Source organism: Poecilia reticulata, chromosome 4 (assembly GCF_904066995.2).
Source record: "Poecilia reticulata chromosome 4, P_reticulata-male-v2, whole genome shotgun sequence".
Lineage (NCBI taxonomy): Eukaryota > Metazoa > Chordata > Actinopteri > Cyprinodontiformes > Poeciliidae > Poecilia > Poecilia reticulata.
Genome location: NC_088833.1, coordinates 7,303,368 through 7,317,723, shown reverse-complemented (window position 1 = coordinate 7,317,723; position 14,356 = coordinate 7,303,368). Strand labels below are relative to the sequence as shown.

The window sequence follows — 14,356 nt, the reverse complement described above, 5'->3', positions numbered from 1 at the left end:
GCTGAGTTACACACCAGGGGAAGCAAATACTTAAAATAAATGTTTTATTTGATTAAAAAAAAACCCATCTACATATAACAAAGCAAGTCAAATGTGTGCTTTAGGAAAATGAGACTGAAATGAAAACTTTTCTGTTAGGTTCATTAGGGCTGAAACGATTAATCAGATTAATTGAATCGATTGCTGAACTAATTTAGTAATTAACGGGAGAATAAAGACTTTAAAAAAAGGACATTTGCTGAAATAACGGCACAGTCAGAGCAGCAATTAAGCCGAAAACTAGAAAAAAATATATATATTTGGCATTTAAGATAAAAAAAAAAACCTTTGTAAATATGTTCAACCCGGAACTTCCTCTACTGGCAGTTTTAGCTTCACCCAGTTCAAATTCTTTAAAATAATCTACTTTTAAATACCTTTTTCAGTTTCCAATCAGTTAATGGAGAAACCTTGAATCATCAGAGTGACTTCAGTGAGTCAGCCTCTCGTTTGGCATATCGCTTTAATCAGTCATTTGATCAGAAAAATGTCTCGGCTGGATAAGAAGCGACCTGCCGGCCTTGACCTGCCAGTCGAGGTCAGACACTCGTAAACTCGGTGATAAAAATGTAAACACTCCGATGCAGAAATGCCGATAAACCATTGTGACCAAATCAGAGGACTCGGAAACTCACCCGGCCAAAATGGCGCCGATGTCGGCGATGAACCACTCGGCAGAGTTGAAGCCCAGAATCCCGACGCCATGGAAACGCTCCAAACCGAGCTGCAGAAATATAAAACAACAAAGTTTAAAAAATGAAAAATACACAATTAACTGATCTCAAAACTTTTACCAGGGAAGACGGTGAAGATACTGGCAGCATATCCTCACTTATTAAATAAGTAATTTATTAAACTTTTAAATCTTTTTAAACTTGATGATTTTTAAAAATGTTCTAAAACTTTAACTTTTGATATTGTTTGTTTCTCATTGGTTACAAATTATAATTTGCATTTAAAACGTAGGAGTTTCAAGTCCCGTTTGAGTTTAAACAAGTAGTTGAATAAATTGTGATAAACCAGTTATTTAAATAATCGTCAACTAATTTAGTAATTGATTACACAAACATACAGACTCAAAAAAGGAAAATTGCTGAAATAAAACCCTCAGAGCAGTAAAACAAAAACTGCACAAAATATATTCATCTTGCATTTAAGATGTAAATCTGTTCTATGAAAACTCAAGTGAAATTTGTAGCTACACAAGATTCATATTCTGTAATGGTTATAATTAATGCTTAGATATTAAGCACCTTTTGCTATCAATTATTAATTAAAAAAAGTTAAACAGTATTTAAAAAGGATCAAGTGTTCACTAAAGGAATGCTATTTTATTGCATTATTGGCTACTTATTTTTGTATGCCAAAAAGTAAATTTTTTTTGCGTCTTTTAATGCATTTCTAATATTGAGCAAGTTAAAAAGACCTAAGTGGTTAAATGAAAAATCTGCAGAATGTGTCAATATTTTTATCAGATTATTCAGTTAATTGCCAGAATAATTGATTTCTGAAATAATCTTCTGTTGCATCATCATCGCCACTGTGATGTGATCCGTTGCTATGACGACATGTAAAACGATGCCTAAATGAGCCATTTAAATTCATGAAGTCTTACATTGCAGAGAACTAAATATTATGTAAATAGTATGCTGCTAATATCTGCTGAAGGTTTGTTTAAAAAGAACAAATCATGACAGAATGCCAGTGGATGTGGAAACAAATTTATGTTAACTGTTAATTATCCAAAAATTATACATACAAGAGTATAAACGTCCAACTAAGACATTAACTAAGGGATACATTTAGTTGGAACTAAAAGTAATCTGGATTTTTTTTTTAATTAATTTTCTAATTCAGGAGAGTTTAACACCTGAACCATGCAGGATATATCCAAACAAACTGAACTAAAATGTGTTTTTAACTATAAAAGGAATAAACAAGAAATCATCTCCCCTGAAGACTTTCTGATTGGATTAGAAAAAAGAAAATGAAACCAACCTTTAGGAAGCTCTTGGCAGCAGTGCGGCAGTCCTGGTAGTATTGTTTGTAGGTGAGGCATTTCTGTTGCTCGCCCTCTCTCCATTTCAAAGCTGTGAAGTCACTGAATCGATCTGCAGCTGCAGCAAACATCTGGTTCACAGTCAGAGCATCTGCAGCCTCACCGGAGCCCTCGACCCGGAGTTTCACCTCTCCATCGCGCTGCGTCGTCCAGAGACGGAGCTCTGATGATGGCGGCACAGACAGGGAGTCCGGGCGCTGGGCGTTCACTGAAACACGCAGAGAGAGAAAACGCTCAGGTCTGACGACAAAATCAGTCAGTCGAGGCAAAAGGCCTCATTTTCAGGAGAGACCTTCATGACTTCTAAGATAAAAAATATTCAATTTCTACATGCAGTTTTGTTATTCTACTGTTAAAAGACAGTAGGACCTGTGTCTACTTAATTACACAAATTTTAACGCTTGAAAAATTAAAACACAATCTCTTTCCATTTTATTTTACATACAAGAGATGGAACCTTTGTGTTGTGTTTCTGGTACGTCCGTGAATCTGTTGCACAACAACAGTGCCGCTTCATTTGCCCCAGTGGGGGTTAATTTTAGCTTTAAAAAAATGATTTGGTTGTGCAAAACGGAGTTAGCCGATCAGCGAAGCTACTCAAGACTAAAATAGCATCTCGATGTTAAAAATGCTGCAGCAGTACAGACGCTTTAAAGGAAGTTACATGAATGATCAGGGTTTCCCAAAACACTAAAAAGCTGAATGGTTATAAATGCACTAATATGATCTTTAAATATCCTAAACAACAGATTAAAAACAACAATTATGTTTGTTAGTGAGTTCACATATATTCTATAATTTTGCATCAAAAAGGGTTTTGGATTGAAAATATTACTTATTTTGTCGATACATGGTTTTCGATTAAGATGTGATTAATTCATTATAATCAACTCAATTAAAACTTTTGAGTCCTGCCAATATGAAAACACAGTACGTCTTGTACTTAGTACTCACAGTACGTCTTGTACAAGACGTACTGTGAGTAGATGTTGGATCTAATGAACCTCTGCTGTGCTCAGGTGTTTTAAGGTCCGTTTGGATTCACTCAACGACAGATTAATTAGAGGAAGATTTTCTAAATGGTTTCCAAAGTCAGAACTTTGCATACACCTCTAAACATGCCTCATAATAAACTTTTGAACTGCACAAATTGGGTCAACTCAACAAGAATTGGCCTCCTGACAGAACTGATGCATCTGAGTTTTAATATAAGTTTCATTCTGGCATTCAGTGAGAGGAAATAACTTTCTTAATCCTGACTGAACAGGAGAAATTTGGTCTGATTTAAGGTCAGACACAGAGAAAACAGGATGTGTGTCTATTTATACGGTGTAAACCACAAGCTAAAACTGACAGGTCACAAAGATGTCAGCTGATCGCTGGTTTAAATTTTAGCAAAAATCTGAGTGTACGTCACATTTAGAGATTATTATTCTGATTATCCATTGAACTGTCTGTCGTATCTAATCTATCATTTTACTATCGTACTCAAATTACACGTAGCAGCAACTGGAGAACAATCACTAGAACCAAATTAGTGCAGCAGCAGCTAGCATCATCTTCTGGGTGCCATAAAACCCAAAGGATTTTAATAATTAATCTAGGAGGCGGCTTTTCGCCCCTCTGGGAGTTTACAGTGTGACAGACCAGATGGGATGTAGTCTAACTATCTGCAGGATGTTTTGAATATAAAGTGGAATCACATAGTGGATTTATTACAGGAACAGCAGCTGCTTATCAGTTCCTCTAACAAGCTGGATGGTGAGTAACTTTCTCATGGAAAAAAAAAAAAATCTGTCAGCTTTTGTTTTTATGCAGACACAGGTTGGGTCTATTGAATAAATTTCCACAGAATAAAACTGTCTAAAATTAAGATAAGACATGCTCTAGTGAATACGCATGGAGTTCATTGTTATCTTTACAGATAACGAAGGAAACACTTTTCCGTCAGTGACTTTAGCGGGAAAGAAAGTCACAGTTTAAGGGAAGGAAAGAGGAAGGAGCGTTTGTTCTGCCAAATAATGTGTTTTCTCCTTCCTCAGGAAAAGACATGCGCTCACAAATGCTGAGTTCAGCAACAAGAGCAGACAGAATAACTGCATCCAGGATTACAGTAAAGCCTAAAAGCTATTTTTTAATCTTGTCGTTCAAATCCAGCTACTCGGACAACAAACACGTGGCGGTTTTCCTTGGGGTCTCACCCTGTGGTGTGTCTGAGATCTGCAGAGCGGCGGCTGCATCTCCAGCAGCGACCTCCTCCTCCTTCTCCCCGGTGGACTCTTCCTCTGATGACTCACTGAGGAACAGGAAGGAGGAAAACACATTTATGAGCGAGTAAATTCCCAAAGGAAGCAGGATAAATCTAAAAAACGGTGCCGAGTCATCGGGGGAAAACCAGCGGCTGTCATCATCCACTATTTTGATCTGTATTTGAAGGTCAAAATAAATACAGTCAGCCTGGACTTAATACATGCAAAGTTATGCAGAGCAGACAGTTTCACTCTTACGACCATTTCAGGAAGTATTTTAAACAAGATTCTGATTTCCTTCTTTCTGTTAAAAGTGATGATGAGGAGTTTCAGCCTGAACGGTTTCTGAGCTGACAACCATGCAGAGTATTTATAAATGTAAAACATTCCCACAGGGCAGGCAAGTAAGTTCTAGTTTTTAAAAAAAAGAGGAATAAGTTAAATACGTTAGCTGCAGCCCCATTTGAAAACGAAAACGAACCACGAGTCTTTTTGTTAAAATAGTTTTATTTGAAGACATAAAGAAATTATTTTGTTTTCTCTGGCTTTAAAAACACTGTAGAAAAGGATAAATTCAGAATGTTTTGTCCCAAGTTATATGCTGTCAATAAAAAGAAATAATAAATGGGCCAAGAAGTGAACCTTGGGGAAAATGTTTTGGAAAATAATAAGCCTGTGCAGATCATACAAACCATCCACTGGCAGCTGAAGTTAAGCAAAAGGAATAACAAACGTTTTTGTCTCATTACATTAAATGTAACTTCCTAAGCTAGCCATTGTAACGCATTCGTGTTAACGTACTTTGCTGTGTCTCCAATGCCGTCATCAAGGGAGGCTGAGCTGTCTCCTGCACCACAGGACTGCAGTGCTTCTCCTGCTTTAGGAGGCTCCACCACCACGGGTTCGGACATGGCGCTGGACTCGCACGCGGTCACTGCAGGAGACAAACGTCACGATTCTTTAAGCTTTAAACGCAGTGAAAAGCAGCTACAGGAACACATGAAACACACGTCAGCTGGATTATTTATCAGAGAGAGGAAAACGGAGATGAAACTTTGTTGTTTTTTTCTTACTGTTATCGAAATGTTATTTTTACAGAGAGTGAAGATCATATGCAAAACAACTTCTAACAAGTCGCAGAAACCAAATAAGCTTCTGGACATTTGATCTTTCTTCATGCCACAAATACTGCAGATCATTTAAAATAGTTGGTTTCAGTAAGGCTGAGGTCAGGGCTTTGAATAGGCCATAAATGTAAATTCTCTAATGCTACTTTGCTTTGTGTCTCCATGTTTCAATCATCAAATCCAAACTGTGCGATGAAAGGAAATGGGTTATGATGTTCCAGAACAAAAAAAGGAAATGCCGTCGTCGGCTGAAATTTGTAGCCGCTCACATGGACGACAAAAATGCCTTGTCGAGAAACGTTTCATTATTAGATAAGGGAAAGACTGAAGTATTTGGCCACAATGACATCAAGGTGAGGCTTTCAAACCTACAAACAGCTGGTGGTGGCAGTGTAATGCTGAGGGCCTAGTTAGTAGTACACTATTATTAGTTAGTTTTCAGCAAAATTCCCAGAAAGTCAGAAGCTTCACAGATCTGCAGCTGAATCCATCTGCACAGGCCACATCCATTTACACTGTAAACATATTTCTATCTTCCAGATCCGTGTTTGTTTTGAAACACAAGTTTGGAATGACCCTTTATCTGTCAGTACTCGTATTTATTTTTATCAACAGCATATTGACAATGGCAGCACACAGTGACACATGAAATATAAGCACAGCTGACTCAAAGAGACCAATTTATGATGTAAGAAAATAACCCTATTACTACCATTATTTAAAGTTATCATTTATCCTAGATGTTATCAGGGAGGTGACGTTTTTAGGTGATATATTTTTAACATCCAGTGTTTGTTTTGTACAAGTACTGAGTTTAAAACTTCAGTATTGTGACTACTTTAATGCAAACAAAGGTTTTGAATGGATGAAGTAGGCTAACCTTAAGCCTCCAACTCTTAATTGTCTTAAAACGTTAGGAATAATGCTTTAAAGTTGGGGTTCAAATTAAATGAACTCCATCATTTTTTATAATAAGGACCAAATATCCAGGGTTATGCCATGGCTTTAAAAAGAAGAAAAAAGTCTCAGTGAGGGGTGTATGTATATATGAGTGAGTCTGTATGTAATTTTCACCCTGTAGTTTAGAAAACAAACCCTTACCAGATTCAATGCTCAAAGTTTGGACTGCATCCAAACAAAAAAAGGTTTAAATTAACATAATAAAAATCAAACTTTTGACCACAGCTGTAGCTGAATAGCATAAATATGCACAAACAAAGACAACTATTTTTACTCTCTAATAGTCAAAGGTTATAGCTTTAGCAGTGTTTTAAACATTGAATGCAGGCCCTTAAAAGTTTTGTTTATCGGCTTTATTGTTGCATCCTGACAGGAACTACGTCTAATACTCCCCAACAATAAACGCGGTCACATCCGCGCCCTTTTTCCCTCGTTCAACCCTCTGTTGTTGCTCCCTTATCACATCTTTGACCTGTTTATATAAGGGGGCTGACAACACGTTCCAGCAGCTTCGTCTGCTTGTTGTGGCAGGAGCCTATCATGGCTCGCCTGTCAGGAACAATTAGGCTCGGGTAATGCGAAAGAAAACGACTCCAGAGGTCAGAGGGAGCAGGAACAAACAAAGTTTGCTCAAACTAGGCCTCCATTAAGCAACCACAAACGGTTAAACTGAACATTTTAACCAACAACTGTGTCCAAATTGGCACTGATCAAAACATTTGAGGCCCGCTCTCACTTTTAATGGTTCACATTGGGGAACGGTCAGGTTTGGGGATGTTAAATGACCCCTTTCAGCCAGTTCAGCCTGCAGAGTGAACCGTAGACGGATGAGGGAGGAGGCCGACATGAGGGGTGAACTGAGACCCCGACATGAGGGGGTGAACTGAGACCCCAAACCCCTCCTGCGTCTTCAGTCTCTGGCTTTGTTTGGGTCTTGATCATTTTATTGACACTCATCATGTCACATGAAAGATAAGAGTACTGTCTTTGTGCTGACAAGAAAACAACCTGCTGAATACTATTAATCATTTTTGTCGAGATTAATGTCAAGTTGTCATAACAAAGTCATTTTCAATAATGACAACTTTGTATTAAAAGTGTCATGATTTACCGGATGACTCTTTATGACAGCAGTCATAAATATTCATGAAGACTTATTCATATTCATGACAGGTGTTTATGATGGTGTCATGTCAGTCTTATTCACCCCACTTCGAATAAAGTGTTTCCGGCTGGGTTTATGTAGCATTTGATTTTTAACAAAATATTTATACCTGTATTTCATAAAAATAGTGGTTGACTTTCGGCATTTATTTTGAAGTATGTTGGTCCTGTTTACAACTATAATTTTCATGTTCCAAAGCAATTTTTTTTATGTTCCATCTTATAGTAATAACTTAACAAAATTGTTTATTTGACTTCAAAGACTAGAGTTAAGACTGCTTTACATTTAATTTATACGTTGAAAATTTGTATAGTAAAATGCAATAAATTAGTTGTAATGTGCAGAAGATAAACATTAGCAAGCTCAAGAATATGTTTAGCTCTTAATATATAATAGCAAAGGTTAGTTTTAAAAACTAGATGACATGGTAATTTATGGTCTTAAATTGTAAAATAAAGTCTGCAAATTCATTGTAGAATGGTTTAATTTTTACATCACTTTGCATGAGCTACTTTCAAACTAAGTGTTTTGTGTTCTACAACTACATTTCCTGTGGAATTAGTATAGTTTTGTTTCAAAATTATGTTAAGAATATGTTAAATACATTAACTTTAATATATTTTACACTATGATTAATATATGGTATAGAAAAATGACTTCAATGGTTTGGAAGACATCAGTATTTGGAAATGTCCAAGGTTTTTTAAAAAAGTTTGTGAATATATCACAAAAGACAGAGTAAAAAGACAGAGAATTTCAATTTTGAGTTAACAAAATATTGGTAAATTTGACATAAAAAAACTGTTAAATTATGGAAAATATTTTGATGGGAATTCTGAAAAAAAAATAAAAAATACAGAAAATGTCCTGGTAACTCTGCCAGGATATTTTCCGTTTTTTTAAAAAATTTTATTTATTTATTTTTTTACAGAATTTCCGTCAGAAGTTTCCCGTAATTTAACAGTATTTTATTTCACATTTTTCCATAAAAAAACAGGGAAATGTCCTGGTAATTTTCTGCCAATACATTTTCTGTTTTTTTTATGGAATTTCCAGCAGAATTTTTTCATAATTTAAGTTTTTCCCCCATAATTTAACATATACAAATGTTAAATTATGGCCCACCACCACCACCACTTCAGGCGGCATTTCCCATATTCTCAAACTCCAAGCTTGACAGGTATGGGGCAACGTGAGAGTTCATCTATTAAACTGACTGAAGATGAAGACATAAACTAAAAGCTGGATCATAGACATTTTTAATAAGCGTATTTGTGAGCCTGCCTCTTTTTATTAAATTGAAAATAATTTCAGATTTTTGTATAACTTTTCTTCAGGTTAACTTAGAAAGCGAGCTGTTAATATTACAGGTTAGTTTTCTAAACTACAAAAAAGTAACTGTTAGGGAAGCTCAAAAATTAAAAATTGGACTGATATTGATATCCGATAGTAACACTGCTGTTATGCCAGATTTTCCAATATTTATTTTGTAAATTTTTTAAATGATTACTCAATTAATTGTAAGAATAATCGATAGATTACTCTATTACTAAAATATTTGTTTACAATAGCCCTAATTATATAAATAAAATAGCATTTATAGCGGGATCGGGGGGGATTAACGTCTCTCCTTCGCCCCCCTCCATGTACAGCTAGACCTCCTCCCCCTTCTTGCAATAATCTGGTGGTACACAACTGATACTTAGCTGTAGCATGTTGTAGGCATGCTACAAAGGGTTAATGGGATCCTATTGCACAAAAAAATGTTATGCTAACTTTACAGAAACTGGCAATTGTTTCGACGAGAGTGAAACTAGTCAGGGAAGCTGCCAAGAACAGCAACACTGAAGGAGCTGGATGAATCTCCTAACAAGTGCTGATTGTGTTCACCATGTGACATCAGATTCTTGTTATTTTCAGGATTACAACACTGAATTATGTTTTCTTCCAACAAAAATATCCACATCTAAACTTTCCTCTACTCTTAATGGAGAATGTGCTGTCACTCCAAATAACAGATTCAGTCCAAAACCTTTAAGTGTCTGCTACAAAGTTAGGAATAAAAAGTGAAGTTTCAGCAATTACTTAATAAAAGTTTTGGCTTGTGAACTAAATCTATAAATGTCCTCAGCATATGAGCAATATGGAGAAAGTTTGGGATGCAGAGTGGAGAAATGTCGCCAAACTAAACACAACTGAATGTTGAAAGAGTTTAAGGTCCAACCAGGTTGTTGCATCATTATTTCATCTTTCATTTCACTTTTAGAGGTCATTTCACATTTTTGTGAAACATTTAGAAATAATGAGCATGCTATAGTTGTTTTATTTATTTACTTCTTTATATTTTAAAAATGCTGCAGCCCTGTCTGATTATCGGCCACCATCATCTGAGCCCTTTATATTCAACATCACATACATTCTTGAGATTTCACCTCTCATTTAGCTTTGAAATGAACAAAGCGACCTGCAGCTACTACTGGTGGAGAAAAAAAACGCCTTAAAGCTTCAGTAAATGGTCAACATGGAGGCCAGTGGTTGACGCTTTAAGGCCAACGCAAGACGGTTTTATTTGCATTGCGCATTTTCAGCAACAGGGTAATTGAAAGTGGTCTACATGATTAGAATAAAATAAGTAAGAAACATTAGTAAGGAAAAACTGTCAGTTGAAAAACAGGCTACATTTAATGCTGTTAACCAGAACAGCATTAATGCTGTTCTGTTAACCAGAACAGCTGGGAAGCTCTGCTGGGAAGCTCTAATGAAATGGATTTTTAGACTTCCTTTAGCAGTTTTGCAGCTTTCTGGAAGTTTGTTCCATATTTGTGGAGAATAGAAGCTGAATTTTTCTTCTCCATATTTGGTTCTGATTCTAGGGATGAAGAATAGTCTTAAACCAGAAGACTTGAGTTGTCTGGAAGGTTGATATAATGGCAACAGGTCTATAATGCCATCTATTATTTATAAACTAACCGAAGTATTTTAAGGTCTCCTCTCTGAGCTAAAGAGAACAGACTGCAGCTCAATTTACGGACTTTGAAACTGGGGTGATGCACTTTATCTTCTTAGTGAGAACGCCAGCAGCAGCGCTCTGGATCAGCTGCAGCCGTCTGATTTTTTTAGGCAAATCTGTGAAGACACTTGCAGTAATCAGGGCGACTAAAGATAGAAAACACATGGATGAGTTTTTTAGGATCTTGCTGGAATATGAGTAGTTTAATCCTGGAAATGTTCTTCAGGTGACAGAAGACCAACTTTGTAATTGTCTTTATGTGACTGAAGGTTCAGGCCCATCACTGATCAGTAGTTTCTAGCTCTAATAGCTGAAGCTGTAAAATATTTGAGTAATTCCACTTCAAACTCTTTCAACACATTAAAATAATCAAATTAACAAAATGTAAATGATTTATTTCACATCCTATGATATTTTCTGCTGGAGTAAACACTATACAGGTAGGTTACGCTTGTCGTGGATAAAGATTTACTGCTAAGGATGAATCACCCGGTGGGGTTCGCCCCCCCTGTACAGAGTGACATCAGTAGAGATGCTGCAGTCTCGCTGATGGGAGAGGATTATGACGATGGAGGACAGTCGAGCTTAGCAGCAGCTGTCCCAGTCAGAAAGGGAAAAGCAGCAACAGTTGAAGCAGCAACAACACTTTTATTTTTGGACACTGGTTAACGGAGAAGAAGCTAAAGTAAAACCCTAATAGAAAAAAAAAAACATTTGGCATGAATCAATAGAGGGAATCCCCACAAAACACAGCATAATTTCATCAAGAATTTTCAGTTTCTCTTTGATTAATTGACAAAACTACAGGCAAAATCCCCTTCTTTAAAGGTCTTTGTTTCTGTTTTCCCGAATAGGCTAAAGTAAGGTCAACTGAATTCATATTATAGATTGATCTGCTGACAGAACTGGGCGTGATCCTCTGCATGCTCTTTTTTTTTTGTGATCAAACTAATCAGTTTGCAAGAAATTGATTTCATTAACAAATGAGCTTCTGCTCTTAAAAGACAGAAAACCAAAATGGAAAATTCATCCAGCTCTGCAGGCTGGGCTACACCCATTCAGCAAAGAGACAGAGTCTGTGTTGGCTGTCCGACCGAGCCAAAGACTTAAAATACTCATCAAGTCAAGATTTACCTTTACTGCAGCAAAAACTCAAAGAAAAATAAGTGAAATAGTATATTTGTATTAGAAAATAAACTAGTGAATTGGCTTATGGCACGAAACCTGTGGATGTTCATCATCTCAACTCATAAAATCAATCAACCTGTTTCCTCAGAAATCATTCCTAAAAACTTTCTTACCAAACCAGATTTGCTAAAATGAAACTTGTTATTCAAGTTTAAGGCACGTCCTCCTACCCACACATTTTTTAAATTTTAAATTCAGCTACTCACGTTGCATCGTTAGATGATGATTCTCTTCTCGGCTTGTATCCAACACGTTTTCTCTAGGATTGCCACTCTTTTGCTATTCTCCTTTTATTTTATTTTTTTAAATGAAGCAGACGAGCCACTAATCCTACAACTGACCAGGATATCTAGAGCAAATCATTCATTTTCAAACTAGCAGCCGGCCGGCTCTGTTGGTCCCTCCTCCCGCTGTTACCCCACCCAAGACAGCTCACCAGCGTCTTCCAGGCAGTCTGCCCTCCCATCTTCACTTAGCTCGGCCTGATTGGCTGAAAAAGCTCACACCATGCATTACACGGAAACCTAAAAAAGAAGGAGGGGAAGTTGCAGCGAGGAAGCAGACGCACGTTTCCCTCCCCACTGATGATGCTGAAACTGAGACCCATCCCCCACGAGAGAAATACCGCCTTTTACACTCATCCACATGCAGCGTGGGGTTACTATCGGACGAGTCGTATGCAGAAATATTTCTGAAGGGCTGGGCTGCTTCATAATGTGTTCTGCTTTTAATGTGGCATTTTCTACATGACCTATAACCTGCTGTGCACAAGCTTCAGTTAAACAAGCTTAACCTCAATGCCTTGATGACAAAGAAACATTCCTTTCACTGTTTTCTACTTTTTAAACTACAACTCTAGAAGTTTTATGGAGCAGAGTTAATACATTGATCATGAATATATTAACTTCAAGCCGTTATAATGGGTTCCTCACCCGACCCTTACACCTCTCCACGGGCTTCCTGATGGCATCACCTGAGTCTACAAATTTTCAGGAGGTTAATGAGTGGAATGAAAAAGTGAGTGGGATTGCCGGATTCAGATCTTACTGGACAGACTGTGGCTACTTTTGCCTCTTTTCCGCTGAGAAGAACAGCAGGTGTCAGTACACGATTTTTGTGCTTTTCTTTAGAAAAAGTGACCAAAATACTGACAGTACCGCATCATTCCTGGGTCCAGTTCAGGACAATTGTAGGTCTATGGGATAATGGCACAGTGTGGCTAAGGTGGAGCCAGAGGCATGACACAATTAATCGTGATAAATCGATTATTGAAATAATCATCTCCACAGGGCAATGGCATGGTACAGTTAGGGTGGAGCTACCAGTATCAACACAGTCCATTGATAGAGGGACAGAAAAACAAATGAGACATATTAGTGAGTCATGTTTGTTGTTGCACTAGTAATCGCAACGTTACATGTCTGGATTTAATCCCACTTGCCCAGTGAAAGTCAAACTGGAGGTGGAAACACCAGATCATAAAAAAGCAATAAAAAAACAATGGGTCACTTGGAAGTTACAAATCATAAACAAAAATTTTATTTATTTTTTTTATTGTATGTCTCAAGGCACTGTTCTTGGCTCATTTTATTGCACTGCCAATCGCAACCACCAAGACCAGTGCTTTAACTTGCTTGAACTTTGTTTTGCTGACCTAATTTTAGGAATTTGAATAAAAATCTTAGCTGCCAGCTAAACTCTGCTGCTTGACAAGCCAATCCTGCTCTTCTTGTTTTGTTTTTTCCTTGCAGGAACATACCTGTTTAAACGAACAAATACCAGAGGTGCGGCAGGATAAAATGCAGGTGCACAACTTTAAGAAAGATGTAAAAACAACCAGAGAACCACATTTCAACCTCCTTTGAAGGTACATGAATCTAATCTTAAAACTCATTCAAATTACAACATTTAAGAGCTTAAGGGTATACATTTAAATTTCCAGAAATATATTTATATAAAAGTAAATCTGGTTCCACTAAAAGAACTGACCTCGACTTGTACTCAGAGGTCTGCATGACCTCATAAATGTGTGCAATCAGTACTGTGTTGAAAAATACAGCCAATGGCCAAGCGAGACCTCATGACAGAGCCACCTCACCACCGCGTCACGTGACACCCAGAGCCGGCTGATCTGGTGCAACCACGCATTCTGCTCTGACATGCTGCAGGGCGATCTTAGCGCTGACGCACTCTAGAGATCATTCTCTCATCCCACACTCAGCAAATATGCATCTTACAGGAAAAGCAACACATGAATCACCAGTAAACCGATTAATTAGACAACCAGATAAAAATAGGCTGTCTTTTAATATCTTATTTACTTGTATTTATCTAATGTTCTTGTTCCTGCTAGCTTTAACAAATGAGCTAAGCTTTACAGAAAGAAAAAGCCATTATGTAGTCAAATAACACAGATGGCAGGCCGACATCTTACTCTTTTAAATGCAACCCACTGAGGATAAAGGAAGTGTGATGTATTCTTATTAAAGCTTTGTGCTATTTTTGTACTGACATTTCAATAATGACAGTTTAGGGTTTCAGGAGTCCCAATATAACCAT

General features: G+C 37.1%; 1 protein-coding gene across 3 annotated transcripts in view; it reads right to left on the bottom strand.

The window, feature by feature from the left end:
- Nucleotides 1-14,356, bottom strand: part of acsbg2 (acyl-CoA synthetase bubblegum family member 2) — a 31,818-nt gene that overhangs the window by 13,064 nt on the left and 4,398 nt on the right. For 2 of the 3 annotated variants that reach the window (XM_081606126.1, XM_008415153.3), the window contains exons 2-5: nt 5,149-5,281; nt 4,300-4,394; nt 2,038-2,306; nt 675-763 (exon numbers count right to left, since the gene is read on the bottom strand). In XM_081606126.1, coding sequence (XP_081462252.1) covers nt 675-763; nt 2,038-2,306; nt 4,300-4,394; nt 5,149-5,258 — 563 coding nt within the window. In that variant the 5' untranslated portion in view covers nt 5,259-5,281. Of the gene's footprint in view, nt 1-674; nt 764-2,037; nt 2,307-4,299; nt 4,395-5,148; nt 5,282-12,003; nt 12,225-14,356 lie in introns of those variants that run through there. The other variant, XM_008415154.3, reaches the window with a different exon arrangement.